Raw genomic sequence first — 23317 nt, forward strand, 5'->3', positions numbered from 1 at the left:
CTTTAGGCTGCTATCATATCCCAGTCAGAAGATCCATGATACAAATGTGCTGCCCAATTGCTCAAAATGGGTCTCTCACCATGGCCTTGCTTTTAAATGCTGCCTGATAAGACTTCAGGATTAGACAAACAAATCTTAATGTTCCTCTAATGGAATGAGCACAGACTCCTGAAGAGTATGTACATTAGCATGGTATAGGGAAACAAAATAAAAGCATCTTGTGGCACCTTAAAAGGTAACAGATTTATTAAGGCATAAGCAGGGATGCCAGCCTCCAGGTAAGACCTGAGGATTCCTCAGAATTACAGCTCATCTCCAGGCTACAGAGATCAGTTCCCATGGACAAAATGGCTGCTTTGGAAGACGGATTCTATGGCATTAGACCCCACCAAAGTCCCTGTTCTCTGGGGGTTTCATCTCCAAATCTCCAGGAGTTTCCAAATATGGATCAGAGAAGCCTACCCCGCAATCCGCTCTGAGAAGTTTTGTTTTATTTCATTACCATGTTTTCTTGACAGGTCTTTCCCTTTTAAGAGATGCATGTGTTCTGTTTGGTACTAGAGGCATTTGAACAGCTACTTGCTTTTAAAATGTCAAGTGGAGATTGCCATTTTTTCCTTATTTCTCCTAGAAGGTTATGGTGCAACTTACCAGCTCCAACTAACAAATCAGGACTCCTGCAAGTGATTTTATAACAACAACAACAATAATAACAACAACATAAAATTTAAATTCTTATTCTGCCCTTCCATGTTGCTCAGGGTGAGTAATGACATTAAAGCAACATACAGAATTATGTATGATGTAACTAAAATCATAAACATTACTAATGCCCCCAACTAAAATTCCCAGACAGGGGGTTATTGGTAAGGAGCAAATATCGAGCAAAACCCAAAAGGGAATCCAAAACTCTACCTAACCAGGAACCCAAAGGCTGGGTTGCAAAAATAATTTAAAAATTTTTTAAAAATATTTATTACATAAAGCGCACTCAACATATTAAAACATAGTCATCATAATTTTAAAACATCACATTTCTAACTGCACACAGAATAGACCAACATAGAAAGGACCAAACGTGTTTTGACCCCAAGGGGTCTTCCTCAGTGGTCACATTATTGTGAGAAATGCACTCATGTATACAATCAAAGGGCTTGCTGGGTAACAAAGAAAAATCTGTTAGGTGCTGTTCCAACTAGTCTTTCTAATGTGAAGGTATCTGATTTGGAGCCCACCTTCTAACATTTGCACTTCCAGAGGCCCCCACTCTCTGCTTTTGCCCCATTCTCAATCACCAGTGCATTCCCACGTGAGTTCCCAGCCTATAGAAGACAAGCTGAAGGGGGGGGGGGACAAGATGGAGTTAATCCCTTTAGTGACTTGTCAGGTTTTTACAAGGTCTTGCTTTGGCACAAGCCTAGACTATTGAGCAGTACTACTGCTTGTGAAAAGACAGTGTGCCGGCCTCTGAGGCAGGAATCTTGCTATACATAACATTAGGATGGGCAGTAGTACAATTATGACAAAGATTTTTCTGACACATGTGGGAAACACATTGGTCCATTCTATGTAGGTCTATTCGATGTACAGTTAGAAATGTTATTTTTAAAATTATGATCACTATGTTTTTAATACGTTGAATTAGTTCAGTTTATGGATAAATATTTGAAATTTAAAAAAAAATTGCAGTTCAACCTCTGAATTCCTAACTAAGGAGCAAATATCAACAGTTAGGGTTCATCATTATGACATCTCGTGCACCCTTTTTGTCCAACATCCTGTGAAGTTTTCCACAATTCTCCAGGCTTCCTTTGTATTGGTCTCTGGAAGCTGACATCAAATTTGTGCCCGGCTCTCTGCACATGTCATATCTGAACAGCAATACTGAGGACTGGTTTCATGTCATGCCCTTCACATTTACTTCAGAGGTGCTGGTGACTAGTCTCACCTCTTGTGCTATTTTCGTGCTCTCATCATCACCACCCCCCTCCCCTCCCCTCCCCTCCCCTCTCCTCCCCTTCCTGTGGGAAAAGTGTTCAAGGACTTCCCTTCTCCATATGCTGTGCAGCTCATCCCATCCCCCCCCCCCACAGCCTTCTCGGGAGCAATGCAAATTAAAAGACTGCTTGGGGAAAGTGGTGCCTGCTTGTACCTTTAAGCATCTTCTGTCATCAATTTCCTCCCCATCCCCCCCATATAGCTATGTTATTTTATTTTATTTTTTTTAACATTGTGTTAGGTCCTCCTGTGCTGTAAAACAGAGAGTTATTTCTTTTCTTTTGTACTTTGGAGCAGTGGTCCCCAACCTCTTTATCACTGGGGACCACTCAATGCCAGGGACCACTCACCAGGGACCACTCAACGCCTTTTACTGAGGCCCAGTGGGGGGGGGTTACTCCTCTACTCTCAACCACTGCCCTAACGCTCTCTGATCGCTATGGTAATGTTTAAACATCTCTTCAAACTAAGATACAGACACGCCACAACAATGAACATAAGGAACATTTTATTTTCATGGAAATTTTAACTCATGACAATGACAAATCAATGGGAACCCTAAGCTTGTTTCTCTGCAACGAGATAGTCCCATCTGGGAGTGATGGGAGACAATGACACCCGAAGTGTGTTGTAAAGGGCCAGGGGGGATGAAGTAAAGGGCCGGGGAGGCGTCCTTCGGGCCCACCTCCAATTAGTCGAAGGACCACATGTGGTCCGCAGCCCACAGGTTGGGGATCACTACTTTGGAGAAGCCAGGGGATGCTGTTGAATGAAATTAACAATTTCATAGCCTCCCAGCCTGAAACTGACCCTGGCTGAATTTCGCTTCATGAAATTGACAAAGAACGTTCAATCTTGCTGGAGGGGGAGATGGGGAGACATTGTGTATGCGTTCTGCTTGTGCTACTTTGGAAATACGATGTAAGGTAGCTACATCCCAGCCCCTGCAAGGGAAAAACAGGGCATGGTAAGCTATATCTTGGCCAGTTTGATAGGGCTTTAACAAGAGACTGAATGACTGAGGAACATTTTTGTGTCTCACAATAGATCTTGCAGCAAAGAGCACGGTATCTTACTGTAATAATAACTTTCATGAAAGCCTTTCTGAGCAAAATCTGGGTCTGCAAGTATGCCAACAGAACAAAAGCAATTAAGTCACAGCAGGCTATACTGCCTTTTACATAGTATGCAATCACTGACCACTAACATAATTCAGACATTAAGTACCTTATGCCAACTGGGAATCTCCAATCCAAATCTTCCTATTGTCCCTCAGATTTCTGCCACAGGTGTGACACAGTATCATGCCTGCCATTTGGGAATCTGTCTTTGTACCACCACCATCCCCCATAAGGTCCATTCTATGGTTCCCTCCTGGTAATATGATTAGCACACTCCCAGTTCTATAGTTCTGCCTGATAGGCCACTCAACTTCTGAGGCATTCCCCTATTCTCTGTTGCAGTCCTTAGTTTTACTGAAAAGGCTCCATATTACTCAGGGGGCCCACAATGAAATCTGAGTCTGACCTGGGCTGCAACTTGGCCCATAATACAGGTTCCCAATGCAACAGATACCTCCTTCCATCCTGATTTCTAAAGAAAAGGAATACATCTGCTTCCCATCTTAATCTATCTCCCCTATTGCTAACCTACACTGCACTACATAGAGGTGGCATTTTGCTTCTCTCTGCTAGTTAGGGTCTCAGACCTCTGTTAGTTAGGCACCTCTGCTCCAGCAGACCCACCTTTCCTCTATCCTGCTCCCAATTTGCACCTCTAGCTTAAAAGTAACTCTTGCTCCAAATCAAAGTAGCTCTGGTTAATGTAATATTTGTTTCTATTTGGGAGCAATGGAAGTGACTGTTTCCATAGTTGGGACCAAGTAAATTAAGAGAGGGGATCAGGAGCAGACCCCAGCAGGGGAGGGGGGCATGGCCGCCAAGTTTCACCGGGCTTATCTGTAACCCCCACCACTCTGCAGAGTCACCCGAGTCTCCGAATGAAGGCATCCTGCGAGCCCCCTCCTTCGCTGCAGCCGTGCACCTTGCACTCCTCGCGGCTCCTGTAGCGACGGAGCCTGCGCCTGTCCTCCCTTCGCCATCGCAGCCGCTCTCGCTCGTCTCTCCCTCCCCGGACACGGAGCCAGCGGGAAGCAAAAGGCCGCTCGGCCGGGCGCCTCGCAAGGGAAGAGGGCGGCGAGGCGGGCCGTGCTGCTGAAAGGGCCGCCCTTCGCCTGGCTTGCCTCAGGCGGGGCTAAGTCCGCCCTCTCCGGAGGGAGTTGATTCTCCTCCCGCTTTGGCCTTTTCCCCTCCCTCCCGCCTGGGCCTGGCTCTTTCGGCTTCCCCCTCGACCCGCACGCCGCCGCCGCCGCGTCCTCTGGTGAGTGAAGGGCGGCCTGGCCTGGCCTCTGTATTTATAGACAACAGCCGCCGCCGCCGCCGCGGATAATGGTGGCCAGTGGGTGGGGAGGCATTCAGTGGCGCCAGGACAGGTCGCATTGTGCGGGGGCCGAAGAGAGTGACACGCGCCAAACCTCAGGACAGAGGCTTCTCCTCCCTCCCTCCCTCCCTCCCCCGAGGCAGGCAGCCAGGCGGCAGGCAGGCAGGCAGACCCTCCAAAGCTTTGGGTGCTCCTGTGTGCTGGAAAGAGCGTTTCGGTCATTCCCGTGCCAATATTGCGTGTTCTGCACGCGCGCGCACCCGCCCCTTCTTGAATTCTCTGCCAAGTGTTTTTATTTGTACTGAGGAGGCAAAAATGTAAGTGAGTCTCTTGGATTTGGCGGAGGGCTTTCAAGGTGACCTGGGTGTGAACCTTTCTCCTTGCTGCCCGGGAACCATCCAGCTCTCCCTATCTCACGGTTGGCTTGGGTGTGTGTTTCTTCTGTTTGCTAGGAACTACCACTCCTGTCTTTCAAAAGCTAGTCGCCTGCAGGAGCAGAAAACGCCAGGCAGCCACGATGTCCCATGCTAAGCAGACCCGGGTGCTCCTTCTCAACGACATGGAAAAGCTGGACAAGACCCTCTTCCGGCTGGAACAAGGTCAGGGACCCCTGCATGCTTTCCTTTGATTTGACTTGGAGCCTGACTCTGCCTGATGCAAGGGAGTTTGAATGGTGCTTTGCAACCAGCCCTTCCCTTCCCTGTCCACTCTGCCATGAAACTTGGTTGTGAGACCCTGGGCCGGTTCTTCTTGCTCTGTCTGCCCTACCTCACATGGCTGTTGTGAGAATAAAGAAGGGCAAAGGATTTATGGTACTCTGAGCTCCTTGGTGGATGAAAAAAAGTACTAGATAGAAATCAAAGTGACTGCTTTACAAGATCAAATAACAATGTCCCTACCCCTGGGTGATAAACGGGAGGCAAGAGAAAAGCAAATATGTATGTGCACTTATATTAATTTGGTTTCACCATCACCACAATGAAATTTAAAGCTGCAATCCAGGGCATACTTGTGTGGGAACAAGTTGCATGGAAATCAGCAGGGAGCTTCCGATTACACCCCAGCTTGCACTGTAAAAGCTGAAGGTGTCATGTAAATAGCTCAGTACTGAGAAATCTGTCAGAACAGGTGTACATTGTAGGTGTTCAGGGTAAATGCTCAGGTCCATGGGGCGATGAACATGGTTATGTAGGAGAGCAGGAAACTTTGGAGATCTAAGACTATGTATAATAAATGAAGACAAATTAAATTTTGCCATATCCCCCCAAATTTTGTCACTGGGAACCAAATTCTGCTAAGTGTCCAGAGTCAGGCAACTTTCTGACCTGCCTGGCTGACAATTTCATTTATCAAATGGTAGAAGAACCATAGAGAGGCTTGGCCATATACTTAATATTGACCAACAGGCAAGAGCCAGCTTGGTGTAGTGGCTAGGGGCGCAGACTTCTAATCTGGTGAGCCAGGTTTGATTCCGCGCTCCTCCACATGCAACCAGCTGGGTGACCTTGGCCTAACCATAGCACTGATAAAGCTGTTCTGATCAAGCAGTAATATCAGGGCTCTCTCAGCCTTACCAACCTCACAGAGTGTCTGTTGTGGGAAGAGGAAAGGGAAAACGAATGTAAGCCGCTTTGAGACTCCTTCTGGTAGAGAAAAGCAGCATATAAGAACCAACTCTTCTTCTTCTTCAAGAGGTTGTGGATGGGGTGAATGAGGTGGGGACCATGACCTCCTCGAATTTCTTATAAGAAGGAAGGGGCAAGGAAGTTTGTAGTCAGATGTGTCTGTTAGGCCTTCGTAGGGCACACTTTAATAAACTCAGAGACATGATGAGAGTCATCCCATGGACCATAATGTTGGAAGAGAAAGCAGCGACAGGTTGGCTCTCTTTAAACAAGAGCTATTGCATGCTCAAACCATGACTGTGGACACAACTAGGGATGGTAGTAGACAAGGTATAGTGTTTGGATAGCAGGTTGACATGAACAGAGAGGTTGTCAAGAGGTATTTAGCTGCCCTGGATGAGTTCAAATCCCTGGACTGGATGGTGTGCACCCAAGAGTATCAAAGAACTTTCTGGAGAGCTTGCAGAATCCTTATCCATCATCTTTAGGATCTCTTGAAAGACTGGAGAGGTGCCAGAATACTGGAGGAGAGTGAATGTCATCCCAATCTTCACAAGAGGGAGGAGAGATGACCTAGGAAACAATAGGTCAGTGAGTCTGATCTCAATTGCAAGGAAGATAATGGAGCAGATGGCGATTTACAGTCATCTGAAGAACAATTTGTTGATCTGGGGAAGTCAGCATGCATTTGTCTCCAACAGATCCTACTAGACCAACCTGGTTTCCTTCTTTGTCCGAGTGACAGGCTTATTAGATTGTGAAAACTCAGCGGACATTGTTTACCTAGATCTCAGTAAGACTTTTGACAAGGGTCCCCATGATGTTCTGATGAGTAAACTGGAGGACTGTAGACTGGATTTTCGGATTGTTAGGGAACTGGCTAGAAAAACTCATCCAAAAACTGGTTGTCAATGGTATTTTATCAGAGTGAAGGGAGGTGACCTGCGGAGTGTACTGAGTCCAGTACGTTTCAACATTTTTTATCAAAGATCTGGACAAGGGAGTAGGGGGACTCCTAATTAAATTTGTGAATGAAGCAAAATTGGGAGGAGTAGTGGACAACCCAGGAGATAGAGTTCAATGGGATTTGAACATGCTGGAAAAGTGGACAAATGAGAACAAGATGCAATTCAATGGAGAAGTGTAGAGTTCTACATTTGGGTCCCAAAAATGAGAAGCATACTTATGGATGGGAGATACACTTCTGGGTAGTAGCATGTGTGAATGTGATCTTGAGGTAATTGTGGACTGTAAGCTAAATATGAGCATAAAGCATGATGCAGTGGTAAAGAAGGCAAATGCAGTCTTGAGCTGTATCAACAGAGTTATCACATAAAAACCACAAGATGTCATAGTCCCACTGTATACCACATCATTCATACTCCACCTAGAGTACTGTGTGCCTTCAGAAGGGAGGCTTCCAGAATCACACCCAAATTTCTAGGCCGAAAACCCTGAAAATCTTGTTGGTCTTTAATGTCCTTAATGTGCTATGTGACTTGATTTTTTTTTAGAAGTGTGCATCATACATTTCCTCTTTGGGCCCAGAATAACAGACAGAGGGTATGCAACCACTTTCTTACCATACATAACTTTTACTGTAGGGAATAAGATACCAGTGGCAAACATCTGTGGGCCAAGACTATGTTTAGCAGACTTGATAAACAACCTGTCAAGGCGAATGCACAAATGAGTTCATTTTGAGATTTGCATTTGGTATGTATTGTGCAAAAGATTTTAGACTTGACTTGAGATTTCTGCCATTCCCAGCAATATGTTTCTCTTCTTCTACTCCCTTGGTATGTCCTTAATTGTTAAACCCTAACTTGTAGCCTCAATATGCTTTCTAGTGAACTTTAACGTTTACGCACTATTTTGTGACAATGCTGATAAAGCTTAACATTAAAGATGCATCCTTTGCACACCTTTAGCTCTGAGTAACACAGTGGGTTCACTTCTGAGTAAAAATGTATTAGATTGTGCTGTAGTAACTCCAGAAACTTTTATGCTGCTTCCTTGTTTCTTTTCAATACTGTTAAAATTTACTGCCTACATTTGCTGAAACAGTAGGCACAGGTTTTAAGTTTCTTTTAATGAACTGTAGAGTTCCACTCGTTGAGCAACATAAATCTTTAGCCTAAAACAGCTGCAAAATTTCTCACTTATGATCAATTCAGTTTTTTTCCCATAAATAACAAGTGCTTCCTTTTGAATATAAATTTGAGAGGTCATAGAACATAGGGATAACTTAATTTGAATAAACAGACCCTGGACTTTAAAAAAATTAAGTGAGTTAGTGATTCCATGATGCATGTTACACATAGACTCTGTGAGTGTCATGGTTTTCCTGAATGTGGCCAGTGGCAAAGTTTAGGCCACAGCCATTAGTGGGTGTTTCTTTAAATGTCTGTCTATATAAGTACTTTGACTATGGTTATATTGTTCAACTTGTACAGCCATTTTCCTATTCCTTTCCATCTATAAATTGTGAAACCACAGGCCATGACAGTCAAACCATGAATTAATTTATGAATTAACTGATGATATTTAAATGTGTGCACATTCAGTTGATACAGGAGGGGAAAGCCCAAAAAAGATGCCTGGAATAGGCCTGAGCAAGTGGTCCCCAGCTCAATACATATCAAATTATCTAAACACCTATTGTTGGTTACATTTTGTTATATTCCCGATGTTCTCAGGGTTGCTTCCTTTAACTGTCTGTGCATAAAAGTTTATTGGATACGGCCTGTTTCACACAATTAAACTATCATTCAGTAATTACCACATGGTCGCATATATTACCCTCTTGTAGAGTTCTTGGAACAATGTTGTTGGTACAATCTCAGCATGCTGTATATTCAGTTGGGTGTTCTTTTTAAAAGAATCCAGTATTAATTGTAGATAGATTTCTTACAGAGCAGTCTTAATCTGTTGAAATAAATGAGCTTCAAGGGATATAACTGTTTAAGACTGTACTGCAAAATTGTAGACCCATGTGTTAACTTGGTTGCAAGGACATTTTTCACAAATGGCATGAAAGAATCTCGTTGAGACTATATGTCCTATTGTAAAATAGTTCTGTTGCATTCGCTGTCAGAATGATAGTGTTCAGAGGTGACACATTATAGCTGAAATGTGCCAACACGTAGTTTCGGACTTCTAGTAACCCTATGAATTAATGACCACTAAAATGTCCTGTGATTAACTGCCTTGCCCAGTCTTGTAAGCTAGAGGCTGCTGCTTCCTTTATTGAGTCAATTCATCTCATGTCAGGTCTTTTCCTACCGCCTTCAACTTTTGCTAGTGCTATTGTCTTTTCCAGTGAGTCTCGTCTACTCATGATGTGACCAAATTTTTATCAAAATACAATTTATTTATTATTTATCACATTTATATACCACCCACGCCGAGGGCTCAGGGCAGTGTACCTGGAATGGGATCAGTAACAATACAGAGAAGTCATAAATCATTAAACATGGAATAATGGAACAATAATGGAAGACAATACATTCATAACTGGAACTTATTGGTGGGCCCATGAGTGGTTGGTACATTAGCATTAGCTTCAGTTTCATAGGAGGGTAGGCTCAGGGGCCCAGTAGCCTCATTTTAGCTTCTAGGGATGGTTCAGGCTTGATTTTATCTAGAACCCGCTTATTTGTCTTTCTGATGGTCCATGGTATCCATAAAACCTTCCTCCAACATGACATTTCAAATGAATCAGTTTTTTTTCTGTCAGCTTCCTTCATTTTCACATCTAGACATAGTAATGGGGAATTCTACAGTCTGAATTAACTTGATCTTAGTCTCCAAATTTTAAGGCACTCCAAATCTTAAGACACTTAAGGATACTTTCTAGTTCCTTCATGATCTTTTCTAGTTCCTTACTGTCATATCATAAAATATCCTAAATTCTGTTTAAATGTCTGAGGGTTTGGAGGTAGGCTAGAACCCTGAGATTGCTAACTTCCTGAGTAAGGTTTGTGAAAGGGCTGGGAGAATCGCAGACTATGACACTCTGTGCTACATTCCTCAGCCACCTTTCTCAGGATGAATTTGCCCTGAAACCATATGGACTTCACACCACAAAGATGTGTTTTGGATGAGAATGTTCTGACTAGCAGATGCCTGTCTTGCTTTGTTCAGGTTTTGAGCTCCAATTCCGACTGGGCCCTACTTTGCAAGGCAAGCACGTCACGGTGTCTACCAACTATCCGGCTTCTGGAGAAGCATTTGATCGTCACAAGTTCAGATCCCTGTCGTGGCACAACCCAACAGGAAAAGAAGATGATTCGGACAAATACTGTAAACTAGACCTCCAAATTTCTGGATCATACCAATATTATTTCAGTCATGAGTAAGTGAATGTACTGGAGGGGAATAAAACTCAGATGGGTGCTACTGCTACTAGTGTAACGTGGAGCTGCTTCAGACCCTTACTCAGGTAGTAGTAGATTTTGGATGGGTGGCCCAACAGAAGTTGGCATGTCATCCAGATGTCTCATGCAAATGCCTGTCCATGGTACCTAATTTGCAAGATTGAACTTCTGTCCTTTTTGGAGGAGGAAGAATTCTATAAAATGGATCTTGGCAAATACATGCCTTTTATGTAGGGTGCCCACCCTGGACATTATCTCTGGTGATGCCTTTTCTACTACCATGTAGAGCTTTCAGAGTGGAGTGCTTTCAGAGTGGTTTGTTTTCAGAATGGAGTGCTTATCAGTTATATTAGAGCACTCCCTTGGCATTGTGAATGCTAGAGGGTGGTGTCATAAATAGTTTACTTGTTAAATGAATCTAAATAAATGCTCAAAACAACGTGTAAAATTACTTCAGTTTATGTGATAGAAGAACCCACTTACATCATGCAACCTGCTTGGGAACCATTTGTAAACTACCTGAAATTACTACCTTTATTTGGAGGTCAAGTTTGAAGGTAGAATAATAGAGTTGGAAGGAACCTCCAGGATCAGTTTTTGCACAATGCAAGAACTCACAAATGTACTGTGCCACTACTAAGCATATTAAAATTTTAAAATTAGCAAGCCTCCCCCCCCCCCCCCCTGGACCCAATTTTCCCAACATTTTCTTCTAAATTATTGAAAGATGCATCTTTTTATTCCAGGGGTCAGAAAAGTGGTGGAGGCTACATAGTTGTGGATCCTATTTTACGTGTTGGTGCTGACAATCATGAATTGCCTTTGGATTGTGTTACACTCCAGACATTCCTAGCAAAGTGTCTGGGACCATTTGATAGATGGGAAGATTGTCTGAGAGTTGCAAAAGAATCTGGTAATAACCATATTAATTCTTTATCAAATTTTGATTGCATTTATGTTGCTTTGTAAGGGCAGTTGTCTATGAATCACAGAAAGTACAAGTCTGTGCTGATCAATATATTATGCCTTTTGTCTGGAGAGTTCAAGTGAGTATGCATAAGTTTCCCATGTGGTCTCCCAGACTTGCTTTGCTGCTGAATCTCCAAACCATGTCATGCAAGGATGTTCATTGTTTTTCTGTATGCTTTGTGTTATGTTACCTCTAAGCAAGGGCAGCAAACATGTTCATATGTGTTATTAACATAGTTCCTTTTTGCTTTGTAGGTTATAACATGGTTCACTTGACACCAATACAGAAACTTGGACTATCTAGATCATGTTATTCATTGGCTGACCAGCTGGAAGTAAATCCTGATTTTTCAACTCTTAACAAAAAGTGTTCCTGGAATGAAATCGGGAAATTAGTAGAAAAAATGAAAAATGAATGGAATATGCTTTGTATTACAGATGTAGTCTACAATCACACAGGTATATTTATTTGCATAGTTTTGAACATGGGTAACTGTCATCATGAAGTCATCTGTGAATTTCAACTTTCAGTGACTGTTGCAATGGCTCATGCAAGTAGATTCAGGTGTAAAGTATTATGTTAATTCTCTATCTGCACTACATTCTGGCTTCTTGTCTGAAAAATAAAGGCATTGGTCCTGTTAAAGTCCTGCTGTCATATATAGTATTTTTGCATTTAAAATGCAAAAAAGAGCTGAGAACATTTTTGTACTTAAGTGGATAAGGGTAAGTTATATTAGGAATGTTCTCCTATCAAGCATTTGATCTGTCAAATAATAAAATAAATAATTTTAGCACATAGTAAAATAAGCATACTGATTGTAGGTTTTTAGATATGTTGGTATATTACTTATAGGAAGAATCGCATATTATTTGTATTTCCCCAATTAATTTACTTTTTAAATGTTTCAAATATTTACTTATTTTTATTAATTTTATTTATTATTTACCATTCCCAGCAAACTGGGAATAAAATGATAAAGCAATACCTCTTGGAATCATCCACTCCTGGACAGCAAAATACTAATTCTCAGCCCCCCAGCTCAACAGCTCCCAGCTCAACACCCCCCAGCTCAAAAACATCCCACCAGTGCCTCAGAAAAGATGGGGAGCTGCTATCAAGGCTAAGCCAGGGAGGGGCTTCTGATCTCAATTGCCCTGATCTTAACCAAATGCCTGGTAGAAAAGCTCCATCTTGCAGGTTGTGTGGAACTGTGAAAGCTCTGTCAGGGCCCTCAACTCTTCTGGGAGCTCATTCTACCAGGTTGGGGCTAGGCCCTTGTTGAGGCCAGGTGTACCACCAGCAGATTAGCACCTGCAGAGCTCAAGGCCTTCCGGGAGGCAAAGACAATAGGTGGTTCCTCAGATATGTGGGACCCAGACAGCCTTGAAGGTTAACACCCAAATCTTGTACTTGTGCAGAACACAACTGGCAACCAATGCAGCTGCCTCGGCACTGGTTGGATATGGGTCCGTGATCCCTTTCAGTGCTAATTAGCGACAAAAGACCTTTCAGGCTAAGATGATATTATTAAATGTCACAGAAACGTTTACAGTAAAGATTCTAAATTATCTAACAATTAGCCATTGATGAAAACATCTGCATTTAAAAATGAGGTATACTGGCACTGTGTAAAATTTTGAACAGACTGAATAAATTTAAGCCATAAGCAGCCAGCTCAGTGTTTGTATCGCTCACCTGGATCTTCGACTGGCTGGTCGTCTTGTCAGTTGTGCCCAGCAGGGACAGAAGCAGCTCTGGATTAGCAATACGGGAGGGCGGGATATGGGCACAGGGAGTAATAAGAGATCAATAGCCTTTCATCCCAGAGTAGTCTTCACCTCTCAACTGCAGCCATGGAAACAGAAATCTGTTTTAAGTCTTAAAGGAAGAAAACTACCAAATCTCAGGTAATGGGTAGCCAATCCTAAACTGACAATCATTTACGCATGAATGTGTACATACAACTACTTGTGAAATTACCAAGTTTTTCCTAGCTGCAGCCTCGGGCGAAAGTGCTGCTCTGTCCTTGGAGACTGTGTCTTTTATCACAGATCATCATGGGGCTTGCCCATTTCCCACAGGGGATTTCACACTAGTGTAGTATTGGTTTTGGAAGCACCTAGCACTGACATGAAAATTCTGTGAGGTTAGAGTTGATCACAAAATGAGAAAATTTTAGATGTTATTTCTCTGGTGTGGAATACCCATGCAGAAGCTATTTTGAGTGTGCATACACCGTACTGATTTCCCTCTGGGGCTAAATGGTGGGTTTAAGAGTGTTAGTTCTCACACTGGCATTCTTCCCATAAACGTTTCTCACTCTGGCGTGAATTATCACTACTCACCCATGCTCCTACACTTCATCTTCTTCCTAATGTCTTTGATAATGTAATCTAAAAATTTACTTAATTTTATGTGCATAGCATCTCATTAATGCACTTTACAACTTCTTACTGGTACATGACAAATAATCCCATTTCTGTTGTAGTTATACATCTCGATGACTGTTATGTAAATTTGGCATGTAGTTGTCAATATATACAAAATGAACAAAATTACTTTTTAAAAATTGGTTTTACCAAAATCATATATAGAAAATATAATAGTTTATCCTCCAACACCCCCCTTGTTGTTGTTGTTAGGTGCGAAGTCGTGTCCGACCCATCGCGACCCCATGGACAATGATCCTCCAGGCCTTCCTGTCCTCTACCATTCCCCGGAGTCCATTTAAGTTTGCACCTACTGCTTCAGTGAATCCATCCAGCCACCTCATTCTCTGTCGTCCCCTTCTTCTTTTGCCCTCAATCACTCCCAGCATTAGGCTCTTCTCCAGGGAGTCCTTCCTTCTCATGAGGTGGCCAAAGTATTAGAGTTTCATCTTCAGGATCTGGCCTTCTAAGGAGCAGTCAGGGCTGATCTCCTCTAGGACTGACCGGTTTGTTCGCCTTGCAGTCCAACTACCCCCCTTGTAGCTGCCATATATGTATTGATTTGGAAACAGTGTAAAATGCTGCAGTTTCAAACTCCAGGATAATTTTTGGTGCGGAACTTGTGATGATTTAGGGGATGGTGGTTTAATATTTTTAAAGATCCAAATTATTTGAATCAAATAATATGTTGCTTTACAAAATGCCTCAAGGCAAAATAACAGTATTGTAACAAGCAGCTCTGTGCTGTCTATCTTCTGTATGTGAAGGAAAAGCATACACAATTTTTCCTTTTCTAAAAAAGAAAAAGCATACTTCTTGCAAATTTTAGAACTGGCCAAAGTGTTATGTCTAAAACCTCATGAAGATAAGCAAGGGCTGAGAAATGCTCAAGTTTAGTTCAGCCTTATTATATTACTTCAGTCAGCTGGCTGCTTATAGCTGCTACAGTGGCAGAGGTCCATGTTTGTAAAGGTCAGACCTTCAGTGAACAGCAGATCTCCGTGGCTCAGAATGCCAACTTCCAAATGATCTTGAGTCTCATGGTAAGAGGACGTTTTAAGTTAAGGAAAGAGTAACTTACACTGAAACAGAGGTTGGAAGAATACACTTCTCCCTTGGACAGTGTTTCTTGATTCCGAAGGGCCAGGCTTGCTCTTCTTTGCTGCTTTTGTATACAAGAAAATACTACCTCTCAACTGGCCAACTGACACATAGGTTTACCTTGCTCAGTAAGATCTCACTCAGCAATTCACAGGTGAACTGCTACAGTTAGAAAGCATTGGCTTTGGATGTTTGGTTTGGCGTTGAGACATCCAGATCTTCACTGCTGTTGCGGTCGACAGGTGATGATAACGCCTGTGTGATTTTGTCTTAATTCATAGAGAACTGTTCTCTCAGTCCGTACAAGAATAATTCCTATTCCCTTGGAAAACTGAATTCCTTGTATCTTACAATAAAACTTCCATGAAAGTGTTCTTAGTTGAAATTCCAGAGCACCTGTTATACAACATTCCCACCCCCTCTGTTTTTGTTTCTAATTCTCCTTTTGTTTTTGTTTTCTCTCTAAGCGGCAAATAGTGAGTGGATCACTCAACATCCAGAATGCGCGTACAATCTTGTTAATTCTCCTCACTTGAAACCAGCTTGGCTTTTGGACAGAGCCCTTTGCCATTTGACCTATAAAGTGGCTGGTGGCAAATGCAGTGATAAAGGGGTGCCTCCAGCGATTGAAAATGAGCATCACTTAAATGTAAGAGAATGAAAAATGTGTTTTGCTTGATATCAGATGCTGTTGCACATTAAGAGAAGTTTCATCTCTGCTTTGTGCAGTCTTTTCCCAGGCAGGCTTGTTTATATTGCAGCCTTAAGAACACATACCTGAGAAGAAGAGTTGTGTGCCATCCAGTTGCTAGCTTGGTATAGTGGTTAGGAGTGTGGACTTCTAATCTGGCAAGCTGGGTTTGATTCCCCGCTTCTCCACATGCAGCCAGCTGGGTGACCTTGGGCTTGCACAGCACTGATAAAGCTGTTCTGACCAAGCAGTGATATCAGGGCTCTCTCAGCCTCACCCACCTCACAGGGTGTCTGTTGTGGGGAGAGGAATGGGAAGGCGACTGTAAGCCACTTTGAGCCTCCTTCAAGTAGAGAAAGGGGCATATAAGAACCACCTCTTCTTCTTCTATTAACTCATGGCATTTTTAAGTGAAGATATGAGCAGAGATGGTTAACCATTGCCTTCCTCTGGAGAGCAACCTCAGTCTTCTTGGTGGTCTCCCATCCAAGTAATAGCTGTAGCTGTCCCTGCTTAGCTTCAAAGCTCTGACAAAACTGGGCTACTCAGGAGTATTCTGGCTGCTATCCCTGAGCTTAAGCCCCTTTGAATATACTGGGACAGGATTCTGAGTAGATCTGCTTAGAGAGACATTGTAAATTTCCTTCCCTGCTGTGTTGTAAAGACCAGTTAAAATATTTTAATATTTGAATACATTTCCAATTGCATGGTTGTCTTTGATAGTCAACTTTATTGTCACCTTTATCTTTCATATGTCTGACTTTATAACTGCTAACTATGTTTTTCTGTCTTTGTTGTAAGTTTATGGTTTTTGTACTTACTTTGGATTTTGAAGAGAGCAGCCCCAAGTAGTATTGCTGGTCAGAATTCTATCAAGGTATAGTCACTGGGGTTTGTTTGTAGGATAGCCCTGGAAATTGCCTTGAATACCTTTTTTTTTTAATAGAAGGAAATAATGTTCACAGATTCTTATGTTGCGGTGCCTCCACAGTCAAGACTGTCTCCACATTCCCCAAATAAGATTAATATGTTTAGTTCTCTGCTTGCTTTCTTATAGTGGTTCTCTTTATTAAGCATATAATTTCAATATTTTGAAAGTGTAGGCACAAATGCATTTAAAGTTAGACTGAAAAAATGCGTGACACTCAATTTTGTTTACCTACCTGATATTCTTGTTTTGGTTTTTTACAGTGTCTACGAAAAGTTCTTTACGAGGATATTTATCCTAAAATAAGGTTATGGGAATTCTTCCAAGTAGATGTTAACAAAGCAGTGCAGCAATTTAAAACACTTTTAACTCAAGGTAAAAAATAAAGTTTGTTGCTGAATGCATACACTTCTGTTTTATGGCATAATCCCTGAAGAGAAACGGCTGGAAGCCAAATAATTGCTTCAGCTCATAGGGATTGTTCTAGCCCAGCAGAATTGTTGAGTAAACCACACACACACACACACCCTGTACTCTTTTTGACACCCAGACCTCCTTTATGTTTTGTGGTATCTCAAAATACTTTTGAAACTCTCTTCAGTTTCAGCAACAGTTTTTCAGTCAAACAGTAGATACATTACAGCATCTACTGTTCGACTGGAAAATAAGGCTTAACACAGACACCCTCCCCTTGGTCATATTGAAAAAACTTCAGTTCTCTACTGAATGTTCTATTTGAACTTTGAATACGTTTTAGCCTGGAAATGCTATATTAGGACAGAAATGTCAAATAATGAGTTCCTCCTTTTGGCTTTCAAAGAGGAATGTGTGTTTTGCTAATGTTCCCCCCCCCCATGGATCTGAAAATATGGAACAGTGTTTCTTCATAGGATCTAATATGTGACTCCTTTATGCCTTAATTTGTCTCAGTAGATCTTTGGGTGGACTTTGCTAGGTGTTGCATGATGCATAGGATGGGGCATCTGGGATTCTTGGCATCTGGGTTGTGTACTTCCCTGAAGCCATCCTGTATGTATGAGGACATTCCTGAATCTCCACCCCTGCCCCAACTATGGAAGGCTTTAATGGGTTCTGTTTTATTGGCTTTGAACACTAGCTCTCTTCTGTTGTCATTCTGATTCTTGAACATGAATGGGTATTCCTCGTGGACCCTCAGATGGGCTGCTGTATTGTATCCGTCTTCATCTTGGTTTCTCAAATAAATATAGAATAGCTTAATTGACAACAAGATGCCTTTTTAAATTCATTCCAAAATTTCTTTTTTCTCCATGTTTCAGCAGGTGGCTCGAAAGTTAAAACGGATCCCAGTCAACATCTTGCCATCATTCAGGATCCTGAATTTAAGAGATTTGGCTGTACTGTAGATATGAATATTGCACTGAATACCTTCATACCACATAGGTACTGCATCACCTGGTGTATTTTAAATGCTGAAATGTATGGCAACGCACTTGCTTTTGCTGGAGAAGACATTGGAACGCCATTCAGATGTTGAGTGTTGTTGAAATGTTCTCACTCATAACCAAATAGGAGTCCAATAGATATCGACTAAAACATGGTCAATTTGCTATAGAACTACTTCCCTTTTCCAGGGTAGTTTCCAGTTCTTACTTAGGCCAGAAATTTCTCTATATGCACATCATTATGTATATATTTAATGGAAAGAAAGTTATTCCTTACTATCTAAAATTCCAGAAGTATGCGCCATATATAGAAAAATGTACTAATAGGCCTGATTGCCATCGATACAGAGATTTTATGTTTGCATCAGAATTGAAGGGCATTGACTTTATTTTGTATTTATTTAATATTCAGTTTATCTTATGGGCTTTTTAATGCAGTTTTAATGCAGTTTCATGGATTTTCCTTGTGTGTTTATTTAGCAACGGGCCTCCTGCAATAGAAGAGTGTTGTAACTGGTTCCGCAAGCGAATTGAGGAACTAAATGGTGAACAGACCCGGCAAACAAATTACCACCAAGAACAGGTCATGCTGATAGGGAAGCTCTTGAAATTCTTTCCATCCTTCATTCCTTTCTGAGAGTTTTATTGAAACAATTGTCTTAATGGCTTCTAGGCGGCCAATTGCATCTTGGCAACAGTGAGCTATGAACGACTGGCTGGTCATGGTCCCAAGCTAGGTGCTGTAACTAGAAAGAATCCTTTAGTTACAAGGTATGGTATCTTGTTTCACACTGAAGAAAATGTACTTTGAAACAAATGAATGTTGATAATTACTTAGCTCCCTGAATGAGAGAGTTAGTTTTATGTGTGTGCCTGACATATAGGAAACTTGCTACCATGAATGTTGACATTCACATGTGAATGTTAACTAGTACCATTCAAATTCTGTGAATGCCTAAAAACTTGGTGAATATTAAATATCATATAGACTTGAGTTACACCATTTACTGGTGTATGTTCAAAATATACACTTTTCAGTCATTGACCAAGTCAGGATTCACACATGAATATTCGGTGACTCTTGATGTTCACCATAAGAATGCATTTGCATGCTCAGAAACAACAATTCAGATCAGATGTCATGTGGAAACCCTAGTTTGGTTCAACTAAATAAGGTTAATGTGATAATCTGAATGTAAGCCACTCTGCTAACTGTGGTTAGTTAGAGTATCTTAAACCAGTATCCAAAACTGAGTGCCAGAGTTCATATCAGGCAGCCGGACGGCTGCTGGGAGTCAGACTCCCTTACTGGCATCGGGACAACCCTCCGTTTGGGAGGGGTTCAAGTTAATAAACAGCTGCAGCCAATTTATTTGCCAAACTGGGTTCACGTCATCCCTGGGACAGTCGCCACCAGCTAGTCAATGGTTCTCAACCTTCCTAATACCACAGCCCTTTAATACAATTCCTCATGTTGTGGTGACCCCCAGCCATAAAATTATGCAAGTGTTCTTTCACAGACATTAAACTGAAACTGACCAGTGGCGCGAAGATCCATTGTTCATGATTGTATATAAAGTGGGGGGGGGGTTGGGGGGGGGGTGGTCTCAGTTCAGTTTTGCCTCTTGTCCCACCATGCTGATCTTGCTCTTTTCCGCTGATCCAGAGCATTCTCTATCTCGATCTACCCCGCAAGGCTGTTTTGTGGATGGTGCCCTCCCCAGCCAAGCTGCTTGCCCTGCCACGACCCCTGTGATAGGGTCATTCGACTCCCAAAGCGGTCCCAACCCCCAGGTTGAGAACCACTGGTTTAAGAGTTGTCATGCTGTGGTGAAGATGGCTACAAAACTTATTAATTGCACCAAAGAGAAACAGCATTCTGCCATACAATTTTTGTGGGCAGAAGGTGTGTCGAGAGCACAAACTTATCTCCACTTGTGTGCTCAGTATGGGGATAAGTTCTCTCTGGTAGAGTCGTCTATGAGTGGATTGAAAGGTTTAAAAATGGCCATACTACTGTGACGGATGCAGAGCGATGTCCACAAAAAGTGTATGACAAAATGCTGTTCCTCTTTGATATAATGTATAAGTTTTGCAGCCATTTTCACCACAGTGTGACAACCCTTATCCTAAACTGCAAGGTCAGTCAGCTTGCCAGACAAGACTAGTCACATGACATTCTCAGACACGATCAATTACTCCTCCTCCCACCCTAACCAAAATATAAAAGTGCGGAAATGTTTTGAAGACCTCTCGTAATTTAACTTTAAAATGTGCTATTAGTGACTGAATTAATGCCATTTAAAGGAAATAATGTCTTTTAAAACATACAACATACGTAGCTCTGATGTATAATGTAATCTGCCATTACACTACTGGTATCCATGAAGATGGAAATAGCTTTTCAGGTTTGGGATCTAATAAGGTTGAAAGATAGGATGAAATAGACAAGAAGCTGTACATTCCAAAGAAAGTAGCCATTTTGAAGAGGATCAAGATTTGTTTCTCCATTATGCAAAGTGCCTTTTTATTATTAGTGGACATAAAGCAGCAATTATGAAAAGCTATACATCATGGTTGTCATTTTGAATTATACAATGCCCAATGCAAGACAAAATACTTTCTGCATATTGCAGGTACTTCACTTACCCATTCAAAGAGTTAACCCTGGAAGAAGAAGAAACTATGATGCACCAGCCTGCTAAAGCAAGTTATTTCATGGCCCATAATGGCTGGGTGATGGGAGACGATCCTCTGAGAAACTTTGCTGAACCAGGTCTGTGAACCTGAACGTTTTATCTTGCCTTCCACTTTAGAAGTTGAAGGGTGTTGTGGCAGATCGCCAGTTACAATTGTAGAGCAGTTTCTTTCTGCAACGCACAAATAGACTTGCCTTTTGCTAGAACCCTGGTTTCGTGAAATTTATCTACATTTAGTAGAAGAGTTGGTTTTTATACCTTGCTTTTCACAACCCGAAGGAGTCTCAAGGCAACTTACACTCGCCTTTCCTTCCTTTGTGCATTTAAGAAAAACCATGTTGACATGCTGCCTGGTAGTTTAAAAAGCTGCCTGGTAGTTAAATGAGCAGGATCCTGCGTTGCGCAGGTGGTTGGACTAGATGGCCTGTATGGCCCCTTCCAACTCTATGATTCTACGATCATAGTCAAGGGAGCAGAATATACCATAGTTAAAATGAAGCCTATCTCTTTTTCAAAACTTTGGGTTTAAGCAGAACAGTATCCAGAAACAAAAGGTACAAAGTGGGACTGTTTACTTGCATGCAAGGAGAAGAACAAAGGGGAGGGGAGGAACACAATTCCAGGCCCAAATCCTTAAACTTAAATTGCATTGCAGACTATTGGGCTGTTGTTGAGGGAGTAGGTGTCTGAAGCATTTTTACAAAATTATATTTATTATATTTACTGACTGCTGCTCTTGGTCCAGTCAGCTGACTTCTGGAATTTAAATCTACATCAAGTACTTTCTGAATATGAAATTATCCTAACTGTTCAGGAACAGTAGACTTCTGAATCAAGCCACATTTCACCTTAATGACAAGTGGAGTCATAATGATTGCATTTCTGAAAGCATGAAAACAAATGTGCTTTGGTGTCATCAGAGAGCAACCAAGCATAAGACTTTCAGTGTAGTCCTAAGTGATGCTACACCCTTTTGTGCCTGTAGAAGTCAGGTGAAGCTCTTCTTAGGATTGCATTGTTTGTGGTACCATTCAGGATGATGCTTCCTTTTTTGAGAAGGCAGCTACAAAGTCCTGCCTGGCAGTGCTTGAACAATTCATCACCTTTTATCATGTGTACCAATCAGCTTTTTCTCAATGTAAAGCAGAGATGAAGGGAAACTTTCTTCCCTCCAGGAGCAAGCATTTTTGCTTCAGGGCAAGCACTGCTTCTTTCTGCCTAAAACTGACTGTTAAGAAACTCTTCTTTCAGTGCTTAGATGGGAGAGTGCCAAATAGGATGGTTTTTTTGTCATGGAATTCCCTTTGCCTGTGCACCTGCTGTTTACGTTAATAGCTAAAGTCTCACACAGTATCATTGCCTGGCATTTGATAGCATTTGATAAAAGGGGTTCTTGCTGTCATTGCTATATTTTATGTAACTTCCTAGTTATCCTTTATTGGCATTTTCAGTATTATTGCAAGCTGAGAGCCAGGGTGGTTAGAGAGTTGGAATAGGGTCTGGGAGACCCCAGGTTCAGATCCCCATTCTATCAGGGAAGCTCAGTTGACCTTAGGCCAGTCATGTTCTCAGCCTAACCTCTACTTCACAGGTTCAGGTGGGTAGACATGTTGGCCTAAAACAGCAGAACAAAGTTTGAGTCCAGGAGCACCTTTAAGACCACCAAGTTTTATTCAAGGTGTAAAGTTACATGTGCACAAAAGCTCATACCTTGAATAAAACTTTATTGGTCGTAAAGGACTCAAGTGGACTCAAGCTTTGTTCTGTTACTTCACAGGGTTGCTGTGAGGATAAAATGGGGTAGATGAGAATGATGTAAGCCATTTTGGGTCCCCATTTGGGGAAAAGGTGGGGTATAAATGAAATAAATAATAAAAGTTGTCATAGGGGTTTAGGCTAAGAGGCAGGATAAACCTGATAAATTAGCGGCACTGATTGTTTTTACTAACTTGAATACTTACAACATTACCACTTTCTAAAACCCATTTCTGGACCCATTTCAGTCTGACTTTAGGCCAGAATTTGGAACAAAGACTGGTTTGGTTGCCTGGGTTGCTGACCTCTGTTAAGGGGGAATGTGACTTTACTAGTTCTGCTGGATCTCTTAGCAGATTTTGATATTATCAGCCATAGTACCCTACTAAGCTGTCTCTCAGCACTGGGACTAAGGGCCACCATGTTATGGGGATTTGAGTCCTGTCTGGGGGGAGGGGGGGATTCATGCTCTGCCCCAGGGCCATTAACCTGTGGGCACCATGGAGTTCTGTTGTGTGTCCCCCCCCCCGAAATGATATTTAGAAGAAGGAGAGTTGCTTCTTATATGCCACTTTTCTCTACCAGGAGTCTCAAAGCGGCTTTCTTGTTGAAACTGAAGGTGAATTACAGAATTAGAAAACAGTACAAAAAGGCAAGAATAATGTATTTTTTTTTGGCAGGTTCAAATGTCTACCTGAGAAGAGAGCTCATTTGCTGGGGTGATAGCGTAAAGCTGCGTTATGGGAACAAGCCAGAAGACTGTCCATATCTCTGGGCTCACATGAAGAAATACACTGAAATGACTGCTAAATATTTCCATGGAGTGCGTCTTGACAACTGCCATTCAACACCTCTTAATGTGGCTGAGGTATAAAA

At 42.0% G+C, this 23317-nt stretch overlaps 1 protein-coding gene across 4 annotated transcripts in view; it reads left to right on the forward strand.

The window, feature by feature from the left end:
- Positions 1-4239: 4239 nt before the first annotated feature.
- AGL (amylo-alpha-1,6-glucosidase and 4-alpha-glucanotransferase) overlaps positions 4240-23317 on the forward strand; it is a 50859-nt gene continuing 31781 nt past the window's right edge. For 2 of the 4 annotated variants that reach the window (XM_077332992.1, XM_077332990.1), the window contains exons 1-12: positions 4240-4377; positions 4890-5036; positions 10209-10419; positions 11188-11354; positions 11666-11869; positions 15412-15593; positions 16827-16938; positions 17862-17985; positions 18468-18570; positions 18661-18758; positions 20624-20763; positions 23122-23309. In XM_077332992.1, the coding sequence (XP_077189107.1) occupies positions 4955-5036; positions 10209-10419; positions 11188-11354; positions 11666-11869; positions 15412-15593; positions 16827-16938; positions 17862-17985; positions 18468-18570; positions 18661-18758; positions 20624-20763; positions 23122-23309 (1611 nt within the window). In that variant the 5' untranslated portion in view covers positions 4240-4377; positions 4890-4954. Of the gene's footprint in view, positions 4378-4558; positions 4755-4889; positions 5037-10208; positions 10420-11187; positions 11355-11665; positions 11870-15411; positions 15594-16826; positions 16939-17861; positions 17986-18467; positions 18571-18660; positions 18759-20623; positions 20764-23121; positions 23310-23317 lie in introns of those variants that run through there. The other 2 variants (XM_077332993.1, XM_077332991.1) reach the window with 2 other exon arrangements.

This window comes from Paroedura picta, chromosome 4 (assembly GCF_049243985.1).
Source record: "Paroedura picta isolate Pp20150507F chromosome 4, Ppicta_v3.0, whole genome shotgun sequence".
Classification (NCBI taxonomy): Eukaryota; Metazoa; Chordata; class Lepidosauria; order Squamata; family Gekkonidae; genus Paroedura; species Paroedura picta.